The 16663-nt window shown below is 44.7% G+C and overlaps 1 protein-coding gene across 1 annotated transcript in view; it reads left to right on the top strand.

Moving 5' to 3' along the window:
• LOC147736399 (neutral amino acid transporter 9-like) overlaps positions 1-16663 on the top strand; it is a 418993-nt gene that overhangs the window by 74314 nt on the left and 328016 nt on the right. Inside the window, exon 3 of the mRNA XM_086953750.1 lies at positions 12982-13075. Coding sequence (XP_086809876.1) covers positions 12982-13075 — 94 coding nt within the window. The remainder of the gene's footprint in view (positions 1-12981; positions 13076-16663) is intronic.

Raw genomic sequence — 16663 nt, 5'->3', positions numbered from 1 at the left:
CAGAGGACACCGAAGTCGTGAACAACTCCGAATGCATAACGGGAATCTGTGTATATGTTAACCCTCTTGTTCTTGGCTTGAATACAGGCTTGTGTCAGAGCGATGAGCTCTGCTGCTTGTGCTGAAAGAATGTCAATACAATTTGTTTCTATGACTTCAGTTTCTGTTGTGACTGCGTAGGCGGCCACTAATTCACCTGTACTTGTTCTCATGCATGAACCATCCACATAAAGTGTCAGGTCTGGATCTGGTAATGGAGTGTCTGTCAAGTCTTGTCTGGGTTTTGTCGTGATAGTAATGACTTCAATGCAATCATGTGCCAATGGGTCTGTTTCAGTTAATGGCAAAAGTGTAGCAGGATTCAATGTATTACAACGTCTAATCTCTATGTGCGGCTGAAATAATGTCAATTCATAACCTGTCAATCTTGCTATAGTCAAGTGTTGAGTCTGTGTTCGATTTAAAAGAACTTCCACGGAGTGTGGAACTTGTACTGTCAATGGATGTCCTAACACTATTGAATCACTTTGTCGGATTGCTAGAGCTGTCGCTGCAACTGATTTCAAGCACGCAGGCAGAGCCTGGGCTACTGGATCTAATGTACTAGAGAAGTAAGCACACGGTTTGTGTGAACCTGCTTGATCCTGCGTGAGTACCGACAATGCAGTACCTTCACGTTCTTTGACAAAAAGTGTAAAAGGCTTACTGTAGCATGGTGTTGCTAAAACTGGTGCTTGACATAAGGCTTTCTTTAAGTCGTCAAAAGCTTGTGTATGTTCCTGAGTCCAAGGGAGGACAGTCGAAGACGCTGCCTCCTGAGTTGTTAACTGAATAAGTGGCTTTGCTAGAAATGCATACTGAGGGATCCATTGTCTGCAGTAAGAAGTGAGGCCTATAAAAGCCCGCACCTCCTTTTGTGTCCTGGGTGGTAACATACCTGCAATTAACTGGATGCGATCGGGCGTTAGCTGTCTCCCCCATTTGGACAGCAAGTGGCCTAAGTACACAACTTGCTGAACACAGAATTGCAGCTTCGAAGGGGATACCTTGTGCCCCTTGTCAGCCAGAAAATGTAAAACCGTCAATGACGCAAGTTCACATTCAGGTTCGCTTCGAGCGGTGATCAGCAGATCATCGACATACTGTAGTAGGGCAGTGTTTTCAGGCATGTGTATACTGTCGAGTTGTCTTTTCAGTGCTTGGCTATAGATGCTGGGGCTTTCTGTGAATCCTTGAGGTGCGCGTGCAAATTTGAAGCTTCGTCCATTTAAACAGAATCCGAAAAGGTATTGGCTTTCCGGATCAATTGGGACACTAAAGAAGGCGTTCTTGAGGTCAATTACAGTAAAGAACGCTGCTTCAGAATCAATGGCTGTCAATAGAGATGAGATATCTGGGACCACAGGGTACTGTGGTACAATACATTTATTCAATTCGCGCAAGTCAATAACTAATCGGTAAACTGGTGGTGCATTGGGATCTGTACGTTTAAGAATTGGAATGATAGGGGAATTACATAAATACGAGTTGGTCTCTACAACCACTCCTTGTGCACTGAGCTCTTCAATGATTTTCAGTAAAGCCACTACAGCATCGGGGGGTAACTTGTATTGTCGAATTCGTGGTAAAACAACACCTGGCTTGAGTGTGACTCGATACGGTGTAATGTGCATACAACCTACATCAGTGGGGCCTTGCGCCCATAAATGTGCAGGTACATTCTGTAATCGGGGGTCAATATCTCTCAACACATAGTGACCTTTAAAGTCACGTAGAAACAACCGTACTCCTTCCGGAGAACAGCAAATAACAGCTCCTAGAGCTTTCAGAGTCTTGATACCTAACAAGTTTTCTGGACATGACTTTGTGAGCAGTAAATCTGTAGTACGTGTTAATGGACCTACTGCAAGGGGAAGTGGTTGCGATACTTCATTAATAATAGGCTTGCCTGAAAAACCAAGGGAAACATTCTGTGAGCCTAAGAGGGGTGTCCCTGGGACCTCGTCATGACTTATTGTCGTTCGGCTTGCCCCTGTATCAATTAAAAACTTTCTGTCTTTCCCTAATACTTGACTGTGTACATAAGGACCCTCTTGATCTACAGGAACCTCAATAAGAGGCAAGCCAACTTCCCTCTCTAGGCTGTTTCATGTGTAACGCTGATAGTCGGGATAATCAGTCTGGGCATACTGGTACATTTGCTGTGATGCATGTTGAGTTGCAGCAATCGGTTGAGGTTGTGGCACCGCTACTGTCTGTACTGTCTGTTGTGAGGCTTGCATAGGCTGGATATTCTGTGGTACCTGTTGTTGGACCTGATCCTGTCTAGGAGGACGCGGTCTCTCTTTAGTTTTTCCAGTAAGTATATTATGTTTCAAAACTGCACAATCGTTTATATAGTGACCTGGCTGTTTGCAATAGTTGCATGTCCTTTTAACAGGAGCCGGTGAAATATTTGACTGTGTAGTGCCCTTTTTCTGACCGTCAGCTGGAACTGACTGAGCAACTAACATTTTCATTTTCGTATCTTTCATGCGTCTCTGTTCGTGTTCATGTTCCTCTCTAATTCTATTCTGGTGGTACTGTAACATTTGTAACATTTGTGAAGGTGTATTTGCTTGCCATGTGCTCTCGACTTTCTGCACACGATTCTTGACTTGGGGCAGGGAATTTTCGACTAGCTTTGTTACAAAAAGATGTGGATATGACTCGCTACTTGCTTTCAGGCCACTATTAATACCAAAACATTTCTCAAATCGGGAATAAAAATCGCTAGTGTCTTCATCGGGTTTCTGTTTACAGGCTGAGATTGCATCCCAGTCCTCCTTTTTAGTTGCTAATAAACGTGGCAATACTTGCACTAACAATCCTGGTAATGCTTTTGATTTGTCCCCAAGCCCTAGGCCTGGGGTACGAGTCTTTTCTTCGTCTTCTAATGCAGCCCAATCTATCTTTTGGTCTCCTACCTCCCAATCCTTTTCTTTGAGTTTCTCGTAAATACCAGAAGGCATTAATACTTTCAATATTTTCATAATGTCAGGGTAGGTGTAATCCCCCATGAGTAACATGTCTTTGATTTCGCGGTGGAAACCTGCTGGGTCCTTATCGTGACTGGGCACTAATTTCTTCATTTCCAACAGTTCCATTTTCGTTATGGGCGTGTACACAAACACGCGTCTAAAGGTATTATCAGCATTCTGGACTGGATGCACTTCTCGCAAGGGGTTCTGTCTGTCTATGTAATACATTTTTCTATCTACGGGTGGAGCTGGAACGAACCGTGTATTCAGGAAAGTATTATACCTGTGTCGATGTTCTAGAATTACTTTAATCAAGTCAGTACCTAGACCTCTCCATTGTGGCGAGAGTAGTTCTATCAATATATCAGGTAAGGGACCTGGATCAGAATGTTGGCCTTTGAATAATGTAATGAGATGCTGAACCATATATATGCCAGCTAATTTCTGTTCATCAGGGGAAAGGTTTAAAAAGGTCTGCACTAAACCATCATCACTATATTTATCAGGATCGTCAGTCCATTGTACGGCTGACCTGGCCAGTTCTTGTTCATCCATGGAATTGAGTACATGGTACCCCATTCGTTCCTGAAGTATTCTATCAGCGGCCTGAAATAGGTGTTCGGGGTTCTTTGGATTTGACATGGCAGCTTGAAAGATTCTTTTACTTTCCGGACGTACCGGACGCATTGAATTATTATAGGGTCTTCCCTTACCTACATATGCTATCATTTCTCTAGCTGGTAATTGTCTTTGTCCTGTTGCCGTCTCTAGTGTGTCCTCCTCCCCTGAGGATTCGACCTTGTCTGATTCTATTTCTGGTTCTGACTGTCTTTTTTCATGTATTTTTATTACTGCGCTTCTGATTCTTTGGTACATGTTTTTTATACTACTCTGTTTATCATGGTTCCCGTCTGCTATATTTTGACCCCATCTATCAAGTGCTCTCATTTCTTCTGGGTCTACACCCGGCCTATACTGTTCTCTTATTAGGCAGTTTATGAAAAACCGTAATATCTTGGCTTGAGTGTCCACTTTTTGGTGAGCCATGGCCTGGCCAATACTTTCAGGGCCTTCCCCTGTTTGAACAAAATGATATATTCTGTCTAGATGATCAACCATTCCTGGTAGTAACAGTAAAAAGTTGGTAACCCGTCTTAGTCGTACTGATGCGAGCATCAATCTGTCGTCATTTTTACCGGGTACTGGATCATATCTACAGTCCGAGAGACGTTCTTTAAGTATGTCATAATCGGCTGATTTAGGTGTACGTTGTTGCGCTAGATCCCTATAAGTCAATCGGAGTGCTGGTGGCGGTGTTTGAAAACCTGTCGCACCTCCCGAGGTGCCAGGACCAAAAGGATTGAATGGGTTAGTGATCGGAAGAATAGGTGCAGGAAGGGTTGGGGGAATAGGTGCAGGGGGTGGAATGGGAGAAGGAGTTCGTTGCGTAGGTGGGAGTAGATGATTTCGGGGTGGAGTACCATCAGCGGGTGGTGGTTGAGCATGTGGATTTGTATATGCGGGAGCTACGTCGTCTAGATAGGAAGAAAGGAATATGTCCTTTGTAGTTTTGTGATGTACTTTAGTCGGGAGCAAGGGAGGGGGCAGATCCTTCGGTATTTCCGGAGTGGCCTTAGGTAAACCCTCGGTCAGCAATGGATACATACCATTCATAAGAGTGTTTCGTTGTCGGTCTACTTGTTCTGCTTTTACTCGTATCCCCTCCTCAACTAATACGTTTTCTTGAACTTTGTCTGAATCCTCTTTATGTTTCTCTGCTTTTCTGAGTGCTTTCTCTGTGCGTCTGTGCGATTCTTTACGCCATAGTTCAATGGCGTCTTTCTGTGACTGTCTGGCTTTCTTTTTCCATAACGCTTCCTCTACTCTCATGATGCACTCGGCATCCCATGTCCCAGCAGCGGGCCATCTCTGATTCTCTGCTAAATCTTTAGTATAGTCTACCCACAAATCGAGATATAATACAGCGTCTAGGCCGTGTTTGTGGTACATAAAGTGCCCTGGAGTGTCCCTAGGCGGAACGGGCACTGCTTCCTCTAGAATCCCTTTTCTAGTTCCTATCTGTCTTAGTTTGGAGAACAGCGGCATGTTTAAGTCGTGCTACTCTAAGCTTGATACTTACTCGAATTTTGACACAACTAATACAGTAAGCACACAATAATGCAGATCGAACAATCACTCATACCACGACATTAAAACATACTAGAACATTTCAGAACGAACAATAACAATTAAAATAAAACTAGTTAATTGCATACTGGATATACTGCTAAACAGTACAGATACACCGCTAAAACAGTGCAGACCGGGTCTGCGTACCCAAACCCGTCTTGACCGGCACAAATTAATGCGCTTGTCTAGATGCGTCCCCAGCAACGGTACTCACCGGGAAGCACGGACCAGAAGGCCTCGGAAACTCGATACTGGACTGGACTCGACTGGACTCGACTCGTGACGTAAGCACTTCGGAACTTCGGAACTGGTGGGCCTCCGGATACCTCGGACTTTGCTCTCTCAGCTAGGCTCTGGTCGGGATCCTCTGCACTCCTCACCGCCTCGTCTGGGTGTCGATCGCAGCCTCAGTCACCTCCGTTGGCCTGAGGGAGATACAGGAAATCCTGCGGGTACGCGTAGTTGTCCGTCAGCGCTGTGGCAGGGGACAGGGCCTGCAACGCACCGCCGGCGCGTGAGGTGGGGGAGGGGTTCCTGTTCGGGCGCCAAATTATGTGGTAAATTTTAATTACCTATACGGAATTTATGCGGTAAAGTTCAATAAGAATAACTCAGTCAAAAAATGAAGAGGCAGAGTCCGTGGTATCTAAGGTTTAAAGTGGGTTTTATTCCTTAGAAAGGAATTGGTTCGAACCAATGGTAGCATGACCCATCGCCACGAGGGTTCAGGGTGGGAATTGCAATGGACATGTACAATGATTTATTAACAAGAAATCGTATATATAGTCGTTTCATACAGTAACATTGAATGCAGAAGGCGTAACAGCTGAGGGAAACGAGATAAGAGCAGAAATACGTAACAGGAGGCGTGCACTAGGGCGTACACGGAGGTGTGTGCTAGAAACGTCACATGAAGGTGTCATAAGTGGGTGGATCCCTAGAAGGATCCTGCAGAGTCAGCAAGAACATGTGGCAGAGATGCACGCGCAGCAGCATGACGTATGATTGACGTGGAACTGGAGGGTGAAGGGGACTTGACATTTAGCCCTACATGTGGAGACAGAAGTCTGGAGTGTCAGAACAACCTAATCCCAAATCATATCTAATATCTGGTGTTTGAGGAACTGTATTATCTAGAAGGAAAGGTGTCTTGGGCAGAGGCTATTCTATACTGACTGTTAATGCGTGTATATGTAACTGCGTGTCTACGTGTAAAGCAGGGGGCCATGGGCCTACCATGGTAACGGAGGCTATGAATTACTTGCATGGAGACAGAAAGGCCGGGGCCCTTTGCTCTGCAGCTGGGAAGGATGTTTACCTAAACTACTAGACAGAAATGTATTTTTCGAGGAGCGGAGCAGATAACTTGAAGGCTGAATACAGTCTTGGCAGGCCGGCAGGCTGAGCCAGGCACCGCTAGCCGCGCAGGGAGTGAGTGAAAGGTCATGGATACAGATGCAGGTTCAGGCTGCAGCTTCCAGAGGCAGAAGGCAGGAGAAAGCCTGAATGGCAGAAAACAAGGCCCAGCTCACCAGGGCCAGAAAAACGTGAAAGTGCACCATGTAAAGACGTTGGCAAGGCACACTTAGGAACTGAATATCGGACCCATTCATGGTGGATCTGAAAGAGGACATGTTAACGTTGGACGCAAATGTATTTGCGTCTTCATAGCTGGTTGTGGAGGGAACTTACATGTACTAGAAGCAGGTACATGGAGCCGTTGGGGTCTACGATAAGGGAAACAATTGACCATAAAAATTCATATTACCTCAATTCCCTTCTTCTCTTTTAAGAAATTCTACTTAATGACCTCATGGATTGTAGATGATCGGCCAATGTGGCTTTATATAAGTTTAAATGCTTTTATTGAAAACCCAACATACTTCTTAAGTAATTCATCAAATCTTGAAGTTGTGCCCCATAAGCACATCTCCAAAAACAACAGTTGATGGACAGAATGCAGAACGATATCATACATTCACCCCAGTACAGAGATCTGGGCCTAAATCCATAGTTTTTTTGCTCACCATGCCATTCCAGTTTGAAACCAGCCGTATGCAAATCAGTCTTGACCCTGTGCCCCATGGGAACAGTCCAGCCCGAACTACCAAGCCAGGTCCTCCCTGGACTGGATACAAGCATCCAAGGACCTGTTTCGGGCTTTCAGCCCTCATCAGCCTGGATAGCTTGATTCCAGTGGCATGGAGAGCACGGGACTCATGTCTGAATATACCCGTCCCACTCGGGGTGACAAATGCAAAAACAACAGTTGATGGACAGAATGCAGAACAATGTCATACATTCACCCCAATACAGAGATCTGGGCCTAAACCCATCATTTTTTTGCTCACCATGCCATTCCAGTTTGAACCCAGTCATAAGCAAATCAGTCTTAACCCTGTGCCCCATGGGGACAGTCTAACCCGAACTGCCAAGCCAGGTCCTCCCTGGACTGGAAACAAGCGTCCAAGGACTGGTTTCAGGCTTTCAGCCCTCATCGGCTTGGATAGCTTGATTCCAGTAGCATGGAGAGCACGGGACTCACATCTGAGCATACCCATGCCCACTCGGGGTGACAAAAGTAAAAACAACAGTTGATGGACAGAATGCAGAATGCCTTATGCACATCTCCCCTTTGTAAAGGAATCCCCTTCATCTTCATCTTTGAGCACAGTTTTAATTTGTTTTTGTATCAGGCTGTGCCAAAGCTGTGGAGACAGCATCATAAATTAAGGCTTGAAGATCTGCTCTGGACACAGAATGTGTTTCTTATCCTGACTGAACAGCTTCCCAAGTGCCCGGTTGATCCTCCATTGTGAGCATGCAGTTGCGCTAAATGAGCCACTTCCTTTCTATAGGTATCCTTTGACAACCGAGTCTCTTCTCGTGGAAAGAGGATGAGTGCCAAAAACACCTTTGTGCTTGCCTACCGCGAGGTGCGAGCTCCCGGGCGGGCACAAGTGAGTGACTGTCTGTCAGCAGCTCCGGCTAATGCTGTGGCAAAAGTGGAAACAGAGGTAAACAAATGCAATTAATTTACAAGTTTGACTTACCTACTTCTCGTAGGATCCTGCAAGAAGGACAGACAGACATGAAAAGAAAGAATGCCAGGAAAGAGGAATCTTATGAGTATGACGCCTTTGGGTTTAATAAAAATTAAAGAAAGTGTTCAGTGGAGATGAACAGCCTCACAGAGTGAGAACTATAAGGACAATAGACGTGAGGGTAATGCGTGGTATTGAATTCTATCCGTTCCAATTTTCCCCCATCAATACCAGTTTGGCAGCTTGGAATACATGTTATATATTATGGGGTTAATTCCGATCCGGTAAAAAAAATGTCCGTACGAATCGTATCAGGAGCCCTCTCCGTATGACTCGTGCACACGCCGCACGACCCAACGAGTACGATCTGGACCGGGGCATCAGGACACGATCCGTACGGTCCACGTCAGGTAAGGGCGATTCGTACGGAAAAGCACACAATCACATACACACCGTACGGTGCGTACCCCCATGATCGCAGGGGTATGCCACATACACCCAGCGTATATGGGATACGGTGCGTACCCCCCATGATCGCAGGGGTACGCACTGTACACCCAGCGTACATGGGGTACGGTGCGTACCCCTGCGATCATGGGAGGTACGCACCGTACCCCATGTATGCTGGGTGCGTACCCCTGCGATCATGGGGGATATGCACCATCCCGGGGGGGGGGGGCATTCCATACCTGTTTCAGCGCAAACTCTGCTTTTACGGCTGTTTTCAGCTCCCGTAAAAAAAGGGTCATACGGTCCGTACCCGACACGTATCGTACTTTCTGGGTCGTATAAACCAGCCGCAAGCCATACAGATGTCTAGTACAGTGGGTACCGACAGAGACTCATACGGGGATTCAAGTCGTACGGTCTCTGTACGATTCGTACTGAGTCCAGCTCCTAGTATGAATCGTACTTTGACGTACGTACGCGGGACGTTGCAGGGTACTATTCGTACAGGAAAAACGCTCCGAACGGCTATTCGGAGCGTTTTTTTCCGAATCAGAATCGACCCCATGATGTTGTAAGAAATATAAGAAATAAAACCAATAAAAATATTTTTTTTTTAAAGAAATATTTAGGGAACCTTTGAGCTTTGATTTATACGCGGCCCCCCAGCCTCTGGAGATCCACCTCCAGGAAATTTTGGGCCACGGAGCTCCGAATCACAGAGTCTCAATGTGGAGGCATCCATGGAGGATTGACAAGCCGGATGTGCGAGTGGAGGCCCATTTGTGGGCTTGAAACATCTCAGACAGCGGCACATAACTGAAGCACACACTATAAGACCCACAAACTAACGCTGACTCATTTGAGTTGCCCATTAGAGGGCTCATATTTTTAAGTGGGATGTGGGGGATGTGTGGGATGTGTGGCCTCAATGCCAAAATGACTGTCGCGCCGCTGAAGAGTGCAATGAGCACGAAATGCGTCTGGCGTGAATTGACAGGCATGCTGTGAACTGGATCCGCCCGCCGATCCGGCTTTTACCTCTTGAAGGTTGCTGCAGTGGATGTCAGAGTACGTCTCCAACAGGTGGGAACCTTGGAGCTTTGATATATATATATGTCTATATATATAAGCGGTCACATGTCCTCGCAATGCACAATTACAATGTATAGCCCCCTGGTGGGCGAAATGTCCTTAAACTGCTGTCTGGGACACGTAGTTTACTTAGGCCAAATCTTCCTCTTGTGGAGTCTACAAGGACAAAGTTTATTCAGGAATGATTTTAACCCCCCATTGGCACACCGGATAACATTTTGAACAGTCACTTTTAATTTCATCTGCAGTTACTGCATTCAGTTATAGAAATATTCCTCACTGATGACCTCTTTCCTTCTTACGAGTGGTGCAACCTTCTCCGGGAGAAGAGGCCGGAATCACATTTCTCCTTCACTTGAAGGCACACTCCTGCTGCAGGCACAATTCCACAAACATTGCCTGCAGCACATATAAATGAATTCAGGCTTTAATGCCTTTCAAAAAACCTAAACAGCTTGTTTGTACAAGTTCAAAACTGGTCTGATTTGTAAATGTGGGACAATTTTTTAGTTATCAGGTTTGCAAATGGGGACTTTTGTATTTTGGTATATAGGCCTATATTTTGCCCAAGTTTGATCCTTAATAATGTCTACTTATGGTGTGCAGTATCTGAGCGCATTCAACATTAAACTGCTCTGCAAACTCATAGTGCCCTTGCTCTCAAAATGGCGACGTGCATTTATTTTAAATAAAAGTATCACAAAGCCAGGACAAATCCTAAAAAACGATACTGTTCGGGAAAATTTGGAATGCTTGTTCACCCTAGCCACCGTACCTTGATGGCGGCACCAGATTACACAGGTTACCAATTATACAGGGAAAACCGCCTCTGTGAACTCTTCTAGCCAAGTTCCCTTTACCAACAGTTGTAAGTGGGCCTGGTCTTGCCAGTGCTCAGACACGGTAGCAATTAAAATCTGACTTTGAAACTAGAATCTAATGGCTCCTGTATTCATGTTCTACACTTTAACAGAAAAATGTTTATAGATTTCTCAACAAAGATTGTAAAAACCCTGATGGATGCAATCCCTGTTTAAATATCATGTTTTGCTTCATTCAGCCGTGCCTAAGTGTTTTTGCTTTTACTAAATGTGTTTCTGCAGTTTTGTTCATGCAACATATGACGTTTGTATAGTGTATACTGTGAATGGACTAGACTGTAGGTGTTGGAGTAAGCCAGGTTCTGGGTGGAGGATTCATGATGGCGCATTATTGATAGCTTTCGAGTTGAGGCTGAAGATAATGTGAGTTTCTGATAGCGGCTGTCAGTCAGAAAAAAATGCACATCCAATCCTTGGCAGCTTTGCAGAGCGCACAGAGCAATGGTCACATATGTGCCAATTGTAAGAAGTCTTTCTTTGAAGGTGGAGGCTTGCACAGATGTTGAAATGTTGACAACGCAAACGGAAATGAATATGCTGTATCAAACATGGAGAGAGAGCCTGTGGGCGAGGTCGTTTCTGTGAGAGAAGTAGGGCATGGTAGGTAAAAAAAAGTAAATGCAGAAGGACATAGTGACAAGACAGTGAAAATAGGGAGGACATGACTTGTGAGATGTGCCAATGGAGGATTTCAGTAAGCTGTCTAGAGGGAATGGTATTATATGTCTAACAGAGTGAGAGACTGTTGAAAAAAGTGGTGTGAAGGGGGGATGTAAGTGGTAGAGGCACTATGAGGACCTCTAACTTTTCAACAGTCCTTATTAATCTATAATTCACAGTCTCATGTTTACAGAAGAGAACCATTTTCAATTCATACTAAACACAGCAAAACCATTGTTCTTACCCATTTATCCTGTATTGCTAATATCCATTGAACTGGCTTGTTTTAGGGGTGAGTTTGTAGTTGTGAGTCTTGAAGCAATATCAGAAAACTCACAGAAAGCACCAAATATAGGTCAAGTGATATAATATGGCAAGCACAGGATTCTTGTTCAATCAATCAGGAGATTTATGAAAGCGCTACAGCTACTTATATAGGGTGTCTCTGCGCTAGGAGTCTGCCACAATCTACCGTGTACGAAGAATGGATCCCCTCAAAAACTCTGATCGAATAACCAAGTCTTCACTACTTTCCTAAGGAGACTTCCCCCCCCAATCATGCAGCAAGTTGATTCCATGCTTGAGCATGTGTCACATGTTTCAAGTGATGCTTATAGTGACATAGGTTATGTCTCTGTTTAAGCAGTCCTAGTTATGGTACTTTGGCCACGCCCCTGTCCTAGACCACCGGCCCCATTTTTTTCATCCCACTTAAAGCACTGCCTTCTTATTGATGTAAATGCATCGACCTGCCACAGGGATCTCCATTCACCTCGTGCAACAAAGGCCACACCAGTGGTAGCGGTCTTAACTGACATCCATGCAGCAGGTCCAGACATCTGGACCTGCAGGCGGATTCTTTAGAATATAGGAATGAACTGCTGATTCCCTATGCTGTGGGACACGTCACTGCTGTGTTTCTGTGCTGATTTAAATGTATTCCAATGTCCTGCCTGAGTTCCTAGTCTGTGAGTGGCACTGATGCATTAGCGTAGTGTTGTCAAGAGCATCTGTACCTACCCTACATCACACAACAATCATTCTTTGTATCGAGTCTCAATATGCTGACCTCTCACAGACATAGATGAATAAATCAGGTTATTAAAGGATGCAGGACTCATGGAGGTCCAGATGTAGGTTTCTATACTTTACTTCATTTATCAGGTTACTGCCGGAAGCCCCATCAGAAGCTAGATTTATCTTACTAGACCTGAAGACCTCCTCTGGCTCAACCAACTGCCACTGGGGGACCCCCAGGAGTGGTACACTCCGCGCACTGACATCACACATGCCCCTCAACTAACCGCCACTGGGGGACCCCCAGGAGTGCAGCATTCCACACATTGACATCACACATGCCCCTCAACTAGCCGCCACCGGGGGACCCCCAGGAGTGGTACACTCCGCGCACTGACATCACACATGCCCCTCAATTAACCGCCACTGGTGGTCCCCCAGGAGTGCAGCAGTCCACACATTGACATCTCACACACCATCACCTACTCACTCATGCAGGAAATGGAGAAATGCAGGACACCACTGATGGGCATGCAGAAGGACAATCAGACAGACGACGGACAGCCAGGAGTATCCACAAGACAATCGGATTATGACATTATTTATTTATTTACTTATTTATTCTAGTCCGGCTTCTCTCTGGGGATCCTGACGGCACTGCTGTTTGCTGCCATTGCCTTGTACAGCTGCTATCGTATTTTGAAATCACCCGGGAACATAGGTGAGGCCTTTCTGTGCCTTCTGTGCACTTTGTGTATTTATTTATGTATTATGCAATGCCTAGCTATTTTCCTCTATGTGTTGTTCCATTTATGTGTGTTTTCCTACCTGGGAATTAATGAATTTAATAATGTATTAATTGATTCATGTATTTATGATTGTATTTATTTTATGCTTGCTTTTCTGGGTGTATTTACAATGTTATTAATACATGTATTCATTTACTTATATCTGTATATAGTCTTTATTTGTGTAAATTTTGACCAACATGCCTTTCTTACAGTAAACACTTGTTTAGAAGTTAGTACAGCTGTACATCAGGGATTTCAGAGATTAGGCAGGTAAGAATATAAAGACGGTTGTTGAGTTAGTGGATGATAAGTAATGACAATGACAAGACAATAGATACAAAGTAAGGGCCTGATTTAGAGTTTGGCGGATATGTACTACGTCACAAACATGATGGAAATCCCGTCTGCCTTAATACATGTGCATTAGGATATAGTCTTCCTAACTCTAAGTTGGGCTGTAAATGATTTTATATATAGTAAAAGTAAATATGTTTTTACGCTCCAATGCGCACATATTTAAATATATATATATATATTCACTGAAAAAACATAGGTTTGACACCAGTTATAGTTAGCTGAAAATTTTACTGACATAAAACCATTGAAATTCCCACGTTATAGTTAGTTGGACTCACTATAACTTGTGCGCCTGCAATGCACTGCTGATGACGTCACATATTACATCACTCATGACATGGTCAGTGATGTAATATGTTTTTTTCAGTGAATTTAAGAAGTTTTTTAAATGCTAATTCCTAACTATAACTGGTGTGAAACCTATGGTTTTTTTCAGTGAATTTAATAGTTTTTTTTAATGCTAATTCCTAACTATATAAGACCTGAAAGTCCACCAGGAATCTCCAGTATGCGCCAGGGGACTGCATTGCAGAGAGGTGTAATGAAGCCACGCCCCTTTTTACACCGCTCTGCAACGCAGCCCCGTGCATGTTTGAAGAGGGGGAACTAATTCCCCTTGCATACTGGGGGCCCCTGGGGGCCAACTAGCCCACCAGGAGCCTCCAGTATGCGCCAGGGGGCTGCATTGCAGAGAGGTGTAATGAGGCTATGCCCCTTTTTACACCTCTCTGTAACGCAGGCCACTGGCGCGTTTGCAGAGGGGGGACTAATTCCCCTTGCATACTGGGGGTCCCTGGGTCCTATCTGCCCAAACACCGATATTCTGAACGATTGAAAATGACTTTTCTTGAGAAACATTTGGATTTGGATTATCATGTCCTATACTTTGGAATTTTTGAAAGACTGACTTTGAGGATGCTATCAATTACTCAAGTCTGCCCGAATTGTGTGGGTAAAATTGATACCTAGTCAAATTGAATAAGAATGTACTTACGTCTCGTCTAACATTTGGAAGAAATATCTAGTTATATGACAACAGGATACCGACATAACTTGAAGGAAATAAGAACGCCCTGAAGAAGTTCTGTTGTACAGAACGAAACGATTCGGCTGGCTGTGGTACATAAACTTAAGGGAAATAAAAGCATTTGAATATACACCAAGATTCAGCCCTTCAATAAGGACTCTAAGTGATATGATTTGATTGGACTTATTGTGCAAGTGGTGCTGTGCCAAACTTTGGAATATTCTCCACTACTCTCTACTACTTACTCTCTCCTTCTCACTACTCTCAAATACTCACTCAGGGTTAATCGAACTATGAACAAATGTACTGCTATAATCACTTTGCACATCACTATTTGAATAAATCTGCTCAACCTAGAAATGTTTTATGAGAAATTCCCATACTTCTCAGTGTTTAACACAAGTGATGCAGAAACATTTTATTATAAACTGTTAGATAAAACAGGGATAAAAACTATGTTGACAAATACTAAATTGATTTATTCGGAAGCATTCTATGAAAAAATGATTACATTTGGTATTGATTTCTGGAAAAACAAAACATTGAAACAAAAACCATCTGGGGTACAAAAGAATGGCAGGTCCAAGGTTTAGAAGCATTATTTCGAGCCTGCATGATTATTATTATTAATATTATTATTAAATCGGTTTTGTACAGCCTACCCTAGAGCATCCCAGCGCTTTGCCAACAGAGAATATCAGAAATAGCCAGAAAAGGTTAGCAGAAGAGGAAAGTTTTAAGTTGTTTTCGAAAGCGCAGAAGACAAGGTTCCGCGCATAGACATAGAGGGAGGGCATTCCAGAGGGTGGCAACGTTAACGGAGAATCTCCTTCCTCCTGATCGGGTCTTCTTTACCCTAGGGACAACAGTCAGGTGTTGCTGGTCTGAGCGTAAAGTTCTACTGGCTTTATACGGGATCACCATCTTTTGAAGGACGGGGGGGCCTTTGCCTTGCAAGATTTTGTGTGCAAGGCAAAGGGATTTAAATTTCACCCTTTCCCTTATTGGCAGCCAGTGTAACGCCCTCAGTGCTGGTTTAGCTGAACAAGACATGGGGGTGTTGTAAAGCATTTGTGCTGCTGCATTCTGAACTTGTTGGAGTCTGTTCAGAGTGCTCTCAGGGGCACCGAGGTAGATCGCATTGCTGAAGTCTAACCTAGACATAATCAGACCCTGGATTAAGAGCTTCCTAGATAGAAAAGGGATGAGGGGTAGTACCTTACGTACCAATCGGAGGAGACCAAAACAGACACCCGATAGTTTGGTAGCCTGGGTTCTGAGGGAGAGATCTCGTTCCAACCAAATGCCCAGGCTCTTGATCTCAGCCTTTGGTTCAGGAAGAGGTCCTAGGCAACTGGGCCAGGCCAAGCAGGGGAGAAAGGGATTTTTTGGTCCTATCAGCATAATCTCCGTTTTGGACCCATTCAATTTAAGTGCTGAGTCCCCCATCCAGGAATGGACCTTTGAAAGGCAGGCGTGAAGTATCTGGGAGTTTTCCATGAATTGGGAGAGGGCAAACACCAATTGGGTGTCGTCGGCATAGCTCACGATCTTGATGTTGAATGGAGCCACCATTTCCTCCAAGGGAGCCATATACACGTTAAATAGTGTAGGACTCAGGGAGGAGCCCTGAGGCACGCCACAGTGGAGGTGAGTGGATGCCGATCGTGCGCCCCCTTCCCAAACCTGGAAAGATCTTTCGCTGAGGAATGACCTAAGCCAATTCAGCGCTGTCCCCCTCACTGGGTAAGAGCAGTCTGCTTAATTCAGACACTCTGTTCATCACCACCCCCTTTTCTGAATCGTTTTTGGCCACTATAGGTGTGGCAGGGTATACTCAGACATGAGTCCCTTTCTCACTGCACCATCAGGATTCAAGCAAGTCGGGCCGAAGACGGCTGAAATGCCAGAAACCGGTCCCCGATAGCTTGTCTCCTTTCTGGTGAAGAATTGGCTTGGTAGTTTAGTCTGCCCTGTTCCCATGATGCACTGGGCCAGGGACAGACTGATTTGCATATAGCAGGTTCTGAGCTGGGATGGTGCAGTGAGATAAATAACGGTGATGGATCAAGCCCTGATCTTTGGACTGGGTAAGAGTGGTCTGCTTAATTCAGACACTCTGTTCATCACCACC

The sequence above is a fragment of the Lissotriton vulgaris genome, chromosome 1_2, assembly GCF_964263255.1.
Source record: "Lissotriton vulgaris chromosome 1_2, aLisVul1.2, whole genome shotgun sequence".
Lineage (NCBI taxonomy): Eukaryota > Metazoa > Chordata > Amphibia > Caudata > Salamandridae > Lissotriton > Lissotriton vulgaris.
Note: the sequence above shows the minus strand (reverse complement) of the source record. Positions and strands in the feature narration are given on the sequence as shown.